Source organism: Macaca nemestrina, chromosome 6, assembly GCF_043159975.1.
Source record: "Macaca nemestrina isolate mMacNem1 chromosome 6, mMacNem.hap1, whole genome shotgun sequence".
Lineage (NCBI taxonomy): Eukaryota > Metazoa > Chordata > Mammalia > Primates > Cercopithecidae > Macaca > Macaca nemestrina.
Genome location: NC_092130.1, coordinates 109,200,769 through 109,215,129, shown reverse-complemented (window position 1 = coordinate 109,215,129; position 14,361 = coordinate 109,200,769). Strand labels below are relative to the sequence as shown.

The window sequence follows — 14,361 nt, the reverse complement described above, 5'->3', positions numbered from 1 at the left end:
TATGGTGCGACAACCTTTTAGACTAACGAGCAAATTGTTTCTAGTATATGTTTTACTCTCTGCGTGTGTGTGTGTGTGTTTATTATATTACACTTAAAGTAACTGTAATTTTTATGTATCTTCTTTCTGACACCAGTGAAAATACCTGTCGTTTGAAATTATTTATAAATTAATTCTTAATACATAGAAACACTGAAGAAAAAATGTAAATCAGTCATTTCAATCATCAGTCTTAATTTATAAACTATACCACAGGCAAGTTAAATAGATTATTGAACTTCAGTTTCCTTATCTTGAAATGATGATAATAGTTCTTTTGGAGCACATCCACATTCGTTCACTACAAAACACTCTGGAACCAAGCATTTCAGATAAGGGATACTTATGCTAGTATTCTGTCCTCTCATGTAAAAGAACAATTATCTAGTATATTGCATAGCTGATTATAACATTATTTAGAGGATGCTTACCCTTACTTCCTATTTTCCAGAAATCATCTTCAGAGACAAAGAAAAGTAGGAAATTGAGACATAAGTTTTAGTGAATAAAACAAAAAAACTTAGCTACTGATGCATTCGAGTAATTCCCCACATGGCACTGCTTACAGCATAAGCAGAGTTTGCATTTCTATTTTTAACTTAATTTCTAATTCATGAAATTATTGTTCACATAAAACAGTGATCACTATTGACAGCTTAATATTAAGTATACTATATTTTGTTATGGAAACATACTTCCATATTTTATTGTATTGCTAAATTTGGAGATTATGGGTGAATTTAAATACATGGAAGAGAGATTCTTTGTAAACCTATTCTCAAAGCTTTAACTGTAGAACCTCCAGTGAATGAAGCTCTTTACGTTAGTTATCTCACAAATCTTCTAATTGGATTAGAAAGCTGAACAGGTTTTGCTACATATAAATACAAGTCATCAGATTATACCCATGAAATAATAACTTATCAAAGCAAGTCTTTTATTGCTTCTGGCAGAGAGCAAGAAATAATTATCTTATAGAAAGTAAAGAGTTTTCTAATAGTTTAGCACTAGTTCTGGAATATAAGTTAAATAAGTTTTTATTCCATTTCAGTAATTCAAAGCTAAACCTGCTATAGCAATGTAAAAATAATAGCCAATTTGAGTCAGACACGATGCTAAGCACTTTATATATCCATAACTTCTCATCTTTACAATCTTCCAAAATAGATGCTGTTATCATTAGTTGCCTCTCCCAAAGCTTAAAATATTTATCTGACCCTTTATAGAAAAAGTTTACTCATTCTGCCTCTAAACTGTCAGAATCATAGGTATATTCGTGCCTTGATTTCTTCTCATACTGATTTCTACTTTAATGATTCAAATCTACCTTGCCTTCTTTTTCTATTCTATCATTGTAATTTATTCCCTTCCTGTTTAATTTGAAAAGAGATCACAATTCAGGTAAAACATTTATTTCTGATAGGAAGAATAGAAGTAGCAAAATCTTGCCACTACTAATTTTTGATTTTGAGATTTGTTTGAAGAGTTTCTAATAGAAAAGTTTGAAATACAGTATCAATTATGATATTCTGGGTCCTCTTAGAGTTCATTTGTCACCTAAAGTATCTCATGGATATTATACACAGAGTACTAAACAAGGTGAATGAATTTCCTTTCAACTATAAGAAAGGCTTTTGTCTTTATCCTAGTGCCTCCAAGAAATAGATGAGTCAAAAAATATTACATATTTGTGTTTGGGTTTTATACCAATTTGAGAGAAGTAGACACTGTTCACAATTAATTCTGTTTTTCATCCCACCTTTGTGACAGGTATTGTGCTAGAGCTAAGTAAAGGCAAAAATTCTTGCCTTCAAGATTCTGAAGGTGGGAAGATTTAAAAAAAGAAGAAGGAAAAAAGAAAGATTCTAAAGGTAGATAGTGATGAATAAATGTGCAAGAGTAGGGGTGAGATCTTGGGCCTAGGTAGAGGAATCAGTCTTAATCAGAGAGAAAAGGAAGTATGCTTTCTTGTAACAATACATTTGTAGCTAAGAAAGCAGGATATTAGTGGAAATATGAGTCTGAGGGTTTTTATTGCATTTGTTTTTTTTTTTTTTTTTGAGACGGAGTCTGGCTCTGTTGCCCAGGCTGGAGTGCAATGGCCGGATCTCAGCTCACTGCAAGCTCCGCCTCCGGGGTTTACGCCATTCTCCTGCCTCAGCCTCCCAAGTAGCTGGGACTACAGGCGCCCACCACATCGCCTGGCTAGTTTTTTGTATTTTTTTTTGAGTAGAGACGGGGTTTCACCGTGTTAGCCAGGATGGTCTCGATCTCCTGACCTTGTGATCCGCCCATCTCGGCCTCCCAAAGTGCTGGGATTACAGGCTTGAGCCACCGCGCCCGGCCGCATTTCTTTTTACAATGAAGTGGAAGTTGCCTCTGGAAGTTGGGGTAAGGGCATTTCAGGGAAGTCGTAGTAATTAATGTATCATAAAATCTAAGCTTAATAGAGAAGGAAGTAAAACCTAGAGTGATTTTACAAGGAGCAAAAGAAAGGTAGTTAAGGAACTGAAAGTTTACCAGCAGTAATAAGGAATTGAGTGATTTGGAAGAACAGGCGTCGTGGTCAAAGAGGTGGAAAAGTCCTGAATATGACTGTGGTTGTGAATCATTTAGCTGATATGCATAGGGACATTGGGATTGAGGACATCAAGGAATATAAAGTTGTAGTGTTGAGTTGGTGGGCTTATCATCCCATATTGACATCATTCAGGATATTAGCAGGTCTTAGGTGGAGAGAAAAATCTGTAGCCAAAATACTAGAGTCCTCAGTAAGTCTATACCTGGGTGATCAGTTTGAGTAGCCTCTAGAATGGATAGAAAGTGATACTATCTGATGTCGTGAATCTTCAAAGATGTGAGATTTATAAAAAAGAGTAGAAAGTGTGAGTGACCAGAATTTGACAAGAATGAGAAGCATGGTAAAAGTTAACTTACCTTGGGCTTCTGAATAAGTTCTGGTGTAAAATTGCTTTAGACACACTAATTGGAATCTCTGGGCCAAGCTGGTGATTGAAATTACAAGGGAGAGGGAATTATATGAGTTAAAAAATAGACTTTGTTGGAAACTGCTGGGCTGTCCTTGCCTTTCCAATGATACCACAAAAGTATGTCAATAGGAATTTGAATCACATTCCACATTTGTTTTGAACGAAAACAAATACATTACTTCATTGAGTATGTGTTAAGCAATTAAAAAAAGCAATTATAAGGAAAAAAAAAAATCTTGAATGGAGTAATGAAAACAAAGAAGAGGCTAAATTAAAGAATTTCATTCCCATTGGTAAGACTTGGTTTCATGACATCCTTAGTTTGGATATGAGATTTTAAAAGGTTAAGCAAGCCCCAAATAAAGGCTTAATAAAAATGATAATTAGAAGTTTTTGTATTATGTTATTTTTGTGGAAATATTCTAATTGACTATATTTGGGTATTCCAGGAGTTTCTGGGGTTCTTTAAAGCTCATTTTGGATACTCGTAATCTCTATTTTGAGTAGGGGATAATCATTTTCTTTTAATGGGCAAAAAAATTGCGATTTTATTTTGTATTGCACAACTTCTATGGAATGATATATAATAGCTGAATGAATTAATTTTTAAGCCTTATGTATTTTTTAGATGCCTAATAATAACAAAAAACTGAGAGTTGTTAAATCTTTGCTTTTGATGTTACAGGTTGAGTATCTCTTATCCAAAATGCTTGAGACCAGAAGTGTTTCAGGTTTTGATTTTTTTTTGACTTTGGAATATTTGCAGGATTCATATCAGTTGAACCTCTCTAACCCAAAATTCAAACTGTGCCAAAATCCAAACGTTTTGGAGTGCTGACACAATGCTCAAAGGAAATGCTCATTAGAGTTTTTTGCATCTTGGATTTTTTGGATTAGGGATGTTCACCCTATATATCTGATAGAATATATAAGTGTTGGGTTTACCTTAAAATTTCCATTTTTTTACATTTTGATATAGAAAATATATTGTAAGAACTTTACTTAGTATATAATCCATGTTATGTATAATGTTTAATACAGTGTTGAAATTGCATTTCTACCATAGCACCTTTTAGAGCACTGCCCAAAACCATATATCTGTGGTGTTTTCATTGGTAGATTCTCTTCAGGAACCCTTCTGGTAAAAAAACAAGACGAATCAGCTTCAGGGAAGAAAGGATATGTGATTGACATTATAAAGAAATCTTACATTGACATTATCCAGAATCAGCCTATGCATTAGGATTTCTAATTTCTGGCCGGGCGCGGTGGCTCAAGCCTGTAATCCCAGCACTTTGGGAGGCCGAGGCGGGTGGATCACGAGGTCAGGAGATCGAGACTATCCTGGCTAACTTGGTGAAACCCCGTCTCTACTAAAAATACAAAAAACTAGCCGGGCGTGGTGGTGGGCGCCTGTAGTCCCAGCTACTTGGGAGGCTGAGGCGGGAGAATGGCGTGAACCCGGGAGGCGGAGCTTGCAGTGAGCCGAGATCAGGCCACTGCACTCCAGCCTGGGAGACGCAGCAAGACTCCGTCTCAAAAAAAAAAAAAAAAAAAAGGATTTCTAATTTCTTGCATTGACCATTCTTAACTATTTTAGACTTATTGTAATGAACATAACTCGTACAGAAATTATGAGCAAGTGATAGTTTTCCATAATTACAGTAAAATATAGTAGGTTTTTATTTGTTTCTTACTTTTCTCTAGTTATGTTCATATCAGATAATGAAAGTTTTAACCCTTCCTTGTGGGAGGAACAGAGGAAACAGCGGGCTCAAGTTGCATTTGAATGTGATGAAGACAAAGATGAAAGGGAGGCACCTCCCAGGGTGAGTCTGTTCTTTATTCTTTAAAATTTGAAACAAGTCTGCTGATATTTAAGTTGGTACTATATATACTATGATGTTTGGGGATATAAAAAAGTATTGGATTTATTCCTTGTCCTCAAGTTACTTGAAGTGTTATTGATTCCAAATATTCAGACATGAAAGAATGTGGGAACAATATAAAACTGTGTGATTTAAAACTAAATTTCATAGTATATATAACTATAAGAGGAAAACGTTATTATAGGCTAGAGAAGTGGACTAACACTTTATTGCAAATTAGTGCCCTTTATGTTTAACTTCAGTTTAGCTGACTTCCCCCCACCATATTTGTAATGATGATTTTCTCCGCTTTCCCTTTCTTTAATGATTTATTTTTATACATCTTAGAGATAAAGAACTCTTTGTTATGAACATTTTGTTTCTTTATGGAATTGAAAACATATCACAGTGATAGGAGTAGTAAATACATATTTTTGAGTTACTTATGAATGTAATTATTTGCCCCTTATACAAACTTAGCTGAATCTCAGAAAATGACAGGCTGACCTTGGAAAAATATGGCTCTTGGTATGTGAGACATAAATATATGAATATCTGAATTTTATATATACGTAGATGAATATCTAGCTGAAAAATGTGTATCTGTTTCAAAGCTAAGTGGCACAATTTTTGGCAATATTCATACTGTATGTCTCTAAATGGAAATATTTGAGTCTGATAAAATTTTTAAAACATTGAAATTTACTGTGAAGTCTTACTATTTTGTTATAAAACCATATTTTTATTAAGCCTAAAATGCCTTCAAAGTCTATCATCTGTCTTCACAGTTATCTCTATGAGCTTAATATCTAATGTAATTCAGGTGGATTGTAGGTTAAATTTTGTTTGAGATTGACATTAGAAATATTTGTACTTCATATTTCACTTATTTTATTTCTCTAGGAGGGAAATTTAAAAAGATATCCAACACCATATCCAGATGAGCTTAAGAATATGGTCAAAACCGTTCAAACCATTGTACACAGATTAAAAGATGAAGAGACCAATGAAGACTCTGGAAGAGATCTGAAACCACATGAAGACCAACAAGATACAAATAAAGATGTGGGTGTGAAGGTTAGAAAATTCAAAAGGATTAACCAAAGCCTATTTCAAGTTCTTATTTTTAAATGGCAGTTAATATAGTGACCCTTTTCACGTACTCTAAATGTTCAGTTAGGCACCACAGAATGATATTTCAGTCAACATGCTCACATACGTACGATGGTGGTCCTGTAAGAGTATAAGGGGCCGGACGCAGTGGCTCACGCCTGTAATCCCAGCACTTTGGGACGCCAAGGCAGGCAGATCACTTGAGGTCAGGAGTTTGAGACCAGCCTGGCCAACATGGTAAAACCCCATCTCAACTAAAAGTACAAAAATTAGCTGGACATGGTGGTGGGCACCTGTAATCCCAGCTACTTAGGAGGCTGAGGCAGGAGAATCGCTTGAACCATGAGGCAGGGGTTGCAGTGAGCTGAGATCGCACCACTGTGCTCCAGTCTGAGTAACAGAGCAACACTCTGTCTCAAAAACAAAAAATAAGAATATAAGGGAGATGGCTGGCCATGGGGGCTCACCCCTGTAATCCCAGCACTTTGGGAGACTTGAGGTGGGATGGTTGCTTACACCCAGGAGTTTGAGACCAGCCTGATGAACATGGTGAGACTGTTTCTACAGAAAGTTAAAAAAAAAAATGCTGTGCTTGGTGATGTGTGCCTGTTGTCCTAGCTATTTGGGAGGCTTAGGCAGGAGGATCACTGGAGGCCAGGAGTTCCAGACCAGCGTGGGCAACATAGCAAGACAACCTGTCTCTACAAAAAATTTAAAAATTAACTGGGCATGGTGGCATGCTCCTGTAGTCCTAGCTACTTGGGAGACTTGAGGTGAGAGGATCCCTTGAGCCTAGGAATTCAGGGCTGCAGTGAGCTGTGATCATGCCATAGCACTCCAGCATGGGTGACAGAGCGAGACACTGTCTCAAAAAAAGAAAAAACATACAGTGGAGCTGAAACACTCCTATTGCCTAATGACATCATAACACAACTTTTCTATATTCAGATATGTTTGCATACACACATACTTTCTATTGTGTCAGAATTGCCTATAGTGTTCAGTACAGTAACATGTTATACAGGTTTGTAGCCTCGGGGCCATAGGCTATATAACGTATAACCTATTTGTGTAGTAAGCTATACCATCTAGGTTTGTGTAAGTACACTCTATGATGTTCACAGAGTAAAAAAAATCACCTAACAAATTTCTCCAAACATATCACTGTTGTAAAGTGCCACATGACTGCACTTGCCAGTTTAAGGTTTTGTTCTTAGCTACCTGAACTGGGAAACTGTAATAATCAGTGAAGTCCATAATTACTGTCGTTACCACTCTCTGGCTATAGAATGTCCAATTGGCAGTGTAGCGTCAGCGTAACCTTTAAAAAAATCATTGTCTGAACAAAGAACATAATGAATGCCAGAAAAATTATTATGATGGAAATTTTTTTCCCCCAGTAATACTGATCCATTTTGCCCCATTCTCATTTTAAATGTAATTGCAATGACAGACAGTTGGCATTCATTTCCTTGGGATGTTTCAGAAACTTTCACAAATTCCTAAATGGTATATTCCTTTAGGACTTTGCCACACACACATTATTGTATCACAGAAACAAAAGTTTTACATGTCATTAGAGTTACTATTCAGTCCACAATGAGCGGAAAACAATTTTAACCATCCGGAGTTGAGTATGCTGAGCTAAGTGACTCAGTTGTCCACACTTACAAGCCTTGCAGTTTCTAAGAGGAAAGTAACCTTGGCTCACTTTTAAATTTTAATGTGGCTCATGGATCTTTGGGGGCCACGTGATCCTAAAATGAGCATTTTATCTGTGAGTGTCACAGGTTTCTATGTTTAAAGTTTTCGTGTTTGAGATTAGTCCCAGAATTGGAAGTTGGCAAATTGCTTACAAATTTTTATCTGAACCTTTAAAATACATATAAAACTTAAAAGAATATGAGCTCTTTATATTTTCTTTTACTTAGACCTCAGAAAGTACTACTACAGTAAAAAGCAAAGTTGATGAAAGAGAAAAATATATGATAGGAAACTCTATACAGAAGATCAATGAACCTGAAGCTGAGATTAGTCCTGGGAGTTTACCAGTGACTGCAAATATGAAAGCCTCTGAGGACTTGAAGCATATTGTTAACCATGATGATGTTTTTGAGGTATGATTTTATGATTATTTTGGAGCAATCATAAGAACTTTCAATTTAATATTTTATTGTTGCTAAAGACCTGATATTGATTGTAGAAAGTATATTAATGCATTCATCATTGAGAAATTTCATATCTGCAAAAATATCACTCATTTGTCACTTTAAACTTACAAATTATTATGCCCTTTGTATTCAGATGTTTATGTGAATTAGATTATAGGTAGTCGAGGCTACTGTAAAATACATAATTGCTTTTATTTCTGTAGCTTAAAAATGAAAAGACTACTATAAGCATACCCAGTTATTTAACTTATTTATGCATTTATCCTTGAATGTGAAAGGTTTTTTGGTTGAATGTCTGAGACAGTTTTAGATGTGGAGTTTCTTCTAGTGGATCAATAAGACCTGGAACTTTTTTTTTTAAACAGCTTTATGTGAGATACAACTCACATACCATACAAATCACTCATTTAAAGTATTCAATTCAGTGGCTTTTAGTATATTTACCAAATTGTGCAGCCATTACTACAATCACTTTTAGAACATGTTTCTCACCCCAGAAAGAAATCCCCTACTCCTTACCTGTTACTCCTCACTCTTTATCCCCTTCAGCGCTAGGCAACCAAAAATCTACTTTATATGCCGCTATAAATTTGCCTATTCTTGACATTTCATTTAAGTGGAATCACACAATATGTGGTCTTTTGTGCCTGGTTTGTTTCACTTAGCATAATGTGTTTGTTTATCTATGTTATAGCATATATCAACACAGCATCCATTTTTATGACTGAATAATATTACATTATGTATATCCACCCTTTGTTTATCCATTCTTCAATTAATGGACATTTGAATTATTTCCACTTCTTGGCTGTAATGAGTAAGTCTGCAGTGAATTTTTGTGTACAGGTTTTTGTGTGGATATATATTTTCATGAATAAAAAATGATTGCACCATTTTATATTCCCTTCATACGCTGCTAATGGTAATGTAAAATAGTGAAGCTGTAACTTTTTAATATGAATATCTGAAGTATTTCTGATTTATAGCTGCATTGTTCACTGCAGTGTATACTAGCTACAAGTGGCTATTTAAGTTAAGACATCTTCATCCCTAAAATTTCAAAGTGCATTTAAGCACACCATCTCTTTTCCTGGTTATCCGTGAGCTGTCATTTACAACAGGAATAATTTTTTTTTTTTAAAAAAGATGGTTAATATCACTCAATACACTATGGTATGTACTGAAGCTAATGTAACATAGGCTGTGAAAAAATTATTAGGTTTGTTACAGTGAACTTATGACTCATTTAGTGTAATTTTTATGTGTAAGGCACTGTGTTTGGAGGTAAGGTGGCAGAATGGATAAGTGGATATAGGGATTTAAATGAATGCAAGCGCATATAATTAAGGATACACTGTGCTAAGTGTGTTAAAAAAGTACTAAGTGTTGCAGAAATTTAGAAGGAAGATTTATGGCTGCCTTAAGGAGAAGGGGGCATTTCACCTGTGTTTTGGAATATTTTAATTCACAGATACAGGAGAATGGAATGAAAGGGGAAGGAATTATGAGAGCAAAAGAATGGCATTTGGAACACATGGAAAATAACATTTTACGTTACTGAATGAGTCAGAGGCAATATTATGAAATAAGATCGGAAGAGTAGATAGGGCCCTGATTACAGGGCTCTGAAAAGCCAAGCTAAGAAGTCTGGACTTAATGTTCTGTTGTCTTGAGGAGCCACTAAAGGCTTTTAATAGAGTGTTACTCTAATTCATAGAGCTATATATGGTTGAAAGTTATTATAGTTGTGAGAATATTATAGCAGATGCAGCACGTGAATATCTCAGTATAAAAAAGGGAATAGAGGGAGTAGTATCCTAATGTTTGATTAGGATAATGATGCCATGAAAAGGATAGAGGTGCAAATTGTACAAACAGGCTTGGAAGGACTAGTTGTGTTTTATTGCAATATCTTGAAAAGGTTTAATATATGTTTATAATATTTGTTTTCCCTTTAAAGTCTTATGACTTAATATTTATTTGAAGAAACAAAAATTTAACTTTTATCCCCCTCCCCGCTTTTTACTAGGAATCTGAAGAACTTTCTTCTGATGAAGAGATGAAAATGGCGGAGATGCGACCACCGTTAATTGAAACCTCTATTAACCAGCCAAAAGTTGTAGCACTTAGTAATAACAAAAAAGGTTAGATGTTGAAGGAAAGTACTAAGAGTAGAAATTGCCTCAATAAATTTATAAATTTTTTTGGAATAAATTTCATTCAATATTATGTTATTTGAAACATTTTAGAAACAAATTTTTAAGCTTGGCTTTCTGAAAGGTTCTCTTTCCCTCTCTCTCATTTTTAGTGAAAGGCCTTGATAGTCTTTTCTTTCTCCTCATGCAAATTTACTTATAAAGGATGGACTTTACCGACACATAAGCCTGGATTGTAATTTCATATCTGCCACTTATCTGCTGTGTGAGCCTTGAGTTAATTTTATCCATGTGTACATATCTGATTTGACATACAATGAGGCTAATGAACAATTTTGCATCAAATAGGCTAGATAATATATCTTTCAGCACAGTACCTTATTTTTATTCATTCTATCGCAAAACATTTTTTACACGCTGTCCAACCTCTGCCAGCCATTCTTTCATATAAGACAATCTTAGACTCTTAGAGATCTTGAAGGGTATCTATCCCTTCCCTCACCCCTCTCCTCCAGCACCTGAGTATCTTTACATCATCATCCTCAAATGTTTAGCCGTTTGTCTTTATGGCATCGATGATACTTATTATCAAGGTGGCCCTTGGATAGCTTGGGTTCATAATACTTGTAGTAGTGATACCTAAAATTTGTTGAGCACTAATTGCTTAGTTACTGTGCTAAATATTTTACGTGTTATTATCTAATTGTCACAATAGCCCCCATGATGAGGAGGAAGTGGAATGTATCTAAGAAAGAACCTAACAACCATCTATTTTAACGGTTAAGAGCTCAAAACCTAAATACACTGAGATCAAACTTAGAGTCCCATTTGCTACTGTTAACTGTAAATACAATCCGGACTACTTGAGCTGTGCTCCTAAGATCTCAGAACATCAAAGATATCCTTAATTCATATAATCTTCTATGGATATGTCTATATACACTATTTCCATGATTTGGCTAGAATTGAGTTAAAAAAACAACCTTTTAGCACTACTTTGAAAAAATACTACTTTTTATACTACCCATTATGGAATATGAACACTTGTCTGTTTCTGTTCATATAATTGCTACACACACAACCACCTCACATATTGAGAGTTTACCATTCATAAACAAGTCTATGAAACGTTTTAAAAATATTAAGGAAGAGCTGACCTTTGAAAATTCCTTGATTTGTTTGGTAATTATATGTTTGTAGATTGACTGAATTGCTTATTTTTATTAGAGTGGACGGGGAAAAAATTCCATATATGTATGAAATAATTTCTTGCCCAGATAAGTTCAAAAAGGTTGTAAATTATATTTTCATCATCAGTTTTTCCAATTGTAAATGGGTGAAAAGCATATTCACTGAAATTAACTGACCTTAGAAAGCAGTACATAATAATATCACCTTGTCAGTAACTAAATCAAATTCTTAGTAACCCCAACATTGGTTACTTTTTAAAAAATTATATCACCATCTAAAAATTTAGTCTTTGTATTAGGACTGAATTTTTGGGGTGCTTCTGATTTTCTTAAGAACCAGGACGGTATAATTGCCATTTGTCATCACTGAAAAACATTTCACACAATTCTTGGGGAATTTATCATTGATATTAAATTTGTTTTGTTTCAGATGATACAAAGGAAACAGATTCTTTATCAGATGAAGTTACACACAATAGCAATCAGAATAACAGCAATTGTTCTTCTCCATCTCGGATGTCTGATTCAGTTTCTCTTAATACTGATAGTAGTCAGGACACCTCACTCTGCTCTCCAGTGAAACAAACTCATATTGATACTAATTCCAAAATCAGGTGTGTGAACATCTTTTACAGTTTTTCATTTATACAATAAATAGAAGTAGTAAGGCAGATTACGAATATATAAACATATAGGGTTTAATAAATACTATAGAAGTAGTTCCAGCAATATGTTTTCTTTCCCCATTTCTATTGCTGATTTTCTATTTAGTTTTTATACATTTCCATCTTAAATTAGATTTTCAAATGGGGAAGAATAGACTAGATTCTCAATATCCTGGTTAAAAAGTTGAATATTTATATATTTTTAGATATGGCAACATAAACATATTTGAGGTAATATAAATTGAAAGGAGTATTTTTATAGTTAGAAATGCAGAATCATTTTGGGGGCTGCCATTAAAGGATTCATTCAAATACTCTTGACTGGTGGTGTATATTTGGCTTAGGCTTAATTTTGTAGGACACACTCACTGAGAGAGATAAATGTTAATTTGTATAGCCTGGAATTTAGCTGAAGTCTAAAACACATTTTATTATTTAGGCTCTTGAGAAATTGGTTGTCTATAATGTTGGCAGTGGGTTTGAAAAGAAAAAAATAAATTTGGTTATCAGAGTAAGGCCCTGCCATTCTACCATAGTGTTATTCTATCAGCTAAACTCTGTTTGTTAGAAAGATGGGCTGGATGTGGTGGCTTAAACCTGTACACTTCGGGAGGCTGAAGCAGGTGGATAGCTTGAGTCCAGGAGTTCAAGACCAGCCTGGGCAACATGGTGAAACCCCATCTCTACCAAAAAAAGTACAAAAGTTGGCCATGTGTGGTGGCATGTGCCTGTAGTCCCAGGTACCTGGGAGGCTGAGTTGGGAGGATCACTTGAGCCTAGGAGGCGGAAGTTGCAGTGAGCTGCGATCACACCACCACACTCCAGCTTGGGTGACAGAGCTAGACCGTGTCTCAAAAAAAAAAAAAAGAGAGATTGGGGTTGGCTGGATGTGGTAGAATACCTGTAATCCCAGCAATTTTTGAGACTAAGACTATAGATTGCTTGAGTCCAGGAGTTCAAGACCAGCTTGGGCAACATGGTGAAACCATGTCTCTACAAAAAAATTAGCCAGGTATGTTGGCACATGCCTGTAGTCCCAGCTACTCAGGAGGCCAAGGTGGGAGGTTCTGTAGCCTGGGAGGTTTAGGCTGCAGCAAGTCATGATCAGGCTACTGCACTCCAGCATGGGTGACAGAATTGAGACCCTGTCTCAAAAAAAAAAAAAAAAAATGGGGTTACTTGGGGTTACTACTAAACCAAAAGCTTAATGTATGGATATTTTTAACAGTCATTTAGAGTTGTTCTTAAATTTCAGGCGTATTTAAGTAAAATTTGTATATTAACGTGTATTGTTGGAAAAGGGATGTGAATTTTATGCCTGAAAATGAGTTAAGGTATTGTGTAATTACAATCAATCATTTATTTCTATTCTTTGAATTTGAGGCTATGAGCTACTGTTTAAAATACTAATTTTTATAACCTCCTAGATATTATCGTATTAATTTGTTGAATAATAAAATTTTTTTTATTGTTGGGAAAGTGGTATATTTTCTAAATCCTGCTTTTAATATAATGAATAAAGCCTAAGCAAGGAATACAGCAACACCTTTTTGTGCTGTGTTTCTAGTAATGAAAGTTTTCTTTTTTGTAATGGGAAGACCCAGTATTAGGGAATTTTTGTGGAAACATAACTTGAATATGTATTCAAGAGGACACAAATACTTTATACCACCAGGTAAAAATAAAATATTTTCTATAATTTTGGAGTGACACTTTTAAAAGTATTTGCCAAATACAGCTAGCTACTTAGAAGAGTGATTAGACTTCATGTATCTTTTTATGCCTTTTACATATTTGATATAATACTTTGGACAATTATTCAGTTCTTTGCTTTGTACAGTTTTCTTACCTGTATATTTGAATGTAATAACAACTGTGTACTTCGTTAACTGTGGTTAATTTGGTTAATAATGTAAGGCTTCAAAATTAACTGTAAAAATGTCCTGTGCGCTTTACTCCACTATTCATGTTACTAGTTTTCTTTCCATATATTTGCCCTCCTTCAAGCATTTTGTTTTTTTAGCATATTAATGAAAAGATGCAGATTAAAAATTCTAATTTTATTCATAGTTCAGCCCTTTGAATTTTGTGACAAATTAGATTGAGCATATTGATGAAAATTAATCTTGGTTTTATCTATAACTTAATTGTATTACTTGTCTGCAACTG

The 14,361-nt window shown here is 34.8% G+C and overlaps 1 protein-coding gene across 8 annotated transcripts in view; it reads left to right on the top strand.

Moving 5' to 3' along the window:
• LOC105499492 (erbb2 interacting protein) overlaps positions 1 to 14,361 on the top strand; it is a 151,218-nt gene that overhangs the window by 114,473 nt on the left and 22,384 nt on the right. For 7 of the 8 annotated variants that reach the window (XM_011772088.3, XM_011772086.3, XM_011772082.3 and 4 more), the window contains 5 exons: positions 4,737 to 4,858; positions 5,801 to 5,974; positions 7,942 to 8,127; positions 10,211 to 10,325; positions 11,958 to 12,141. In XM_011772088.3, the coding sequence (XP_011770390.1) occupies positions 4,737 to 4,858; positions 5,801 to 5,974; positions 7,942 to 8,127; positions 10,211 to 10,325; positions 11,958 to 12,141 (781 nt within the window). The remainder of the gene's footprint in view (positions 1 to 4,736; positions 4,859 to 5,800; positions 5,975 to 7,941; positions 8,128 to 10,210; positions 10,326 to 11,957; positions 12,142 to 14,361) is intronic. The other variant, XM_011772087.3, reaches the window with a different exon arrangement.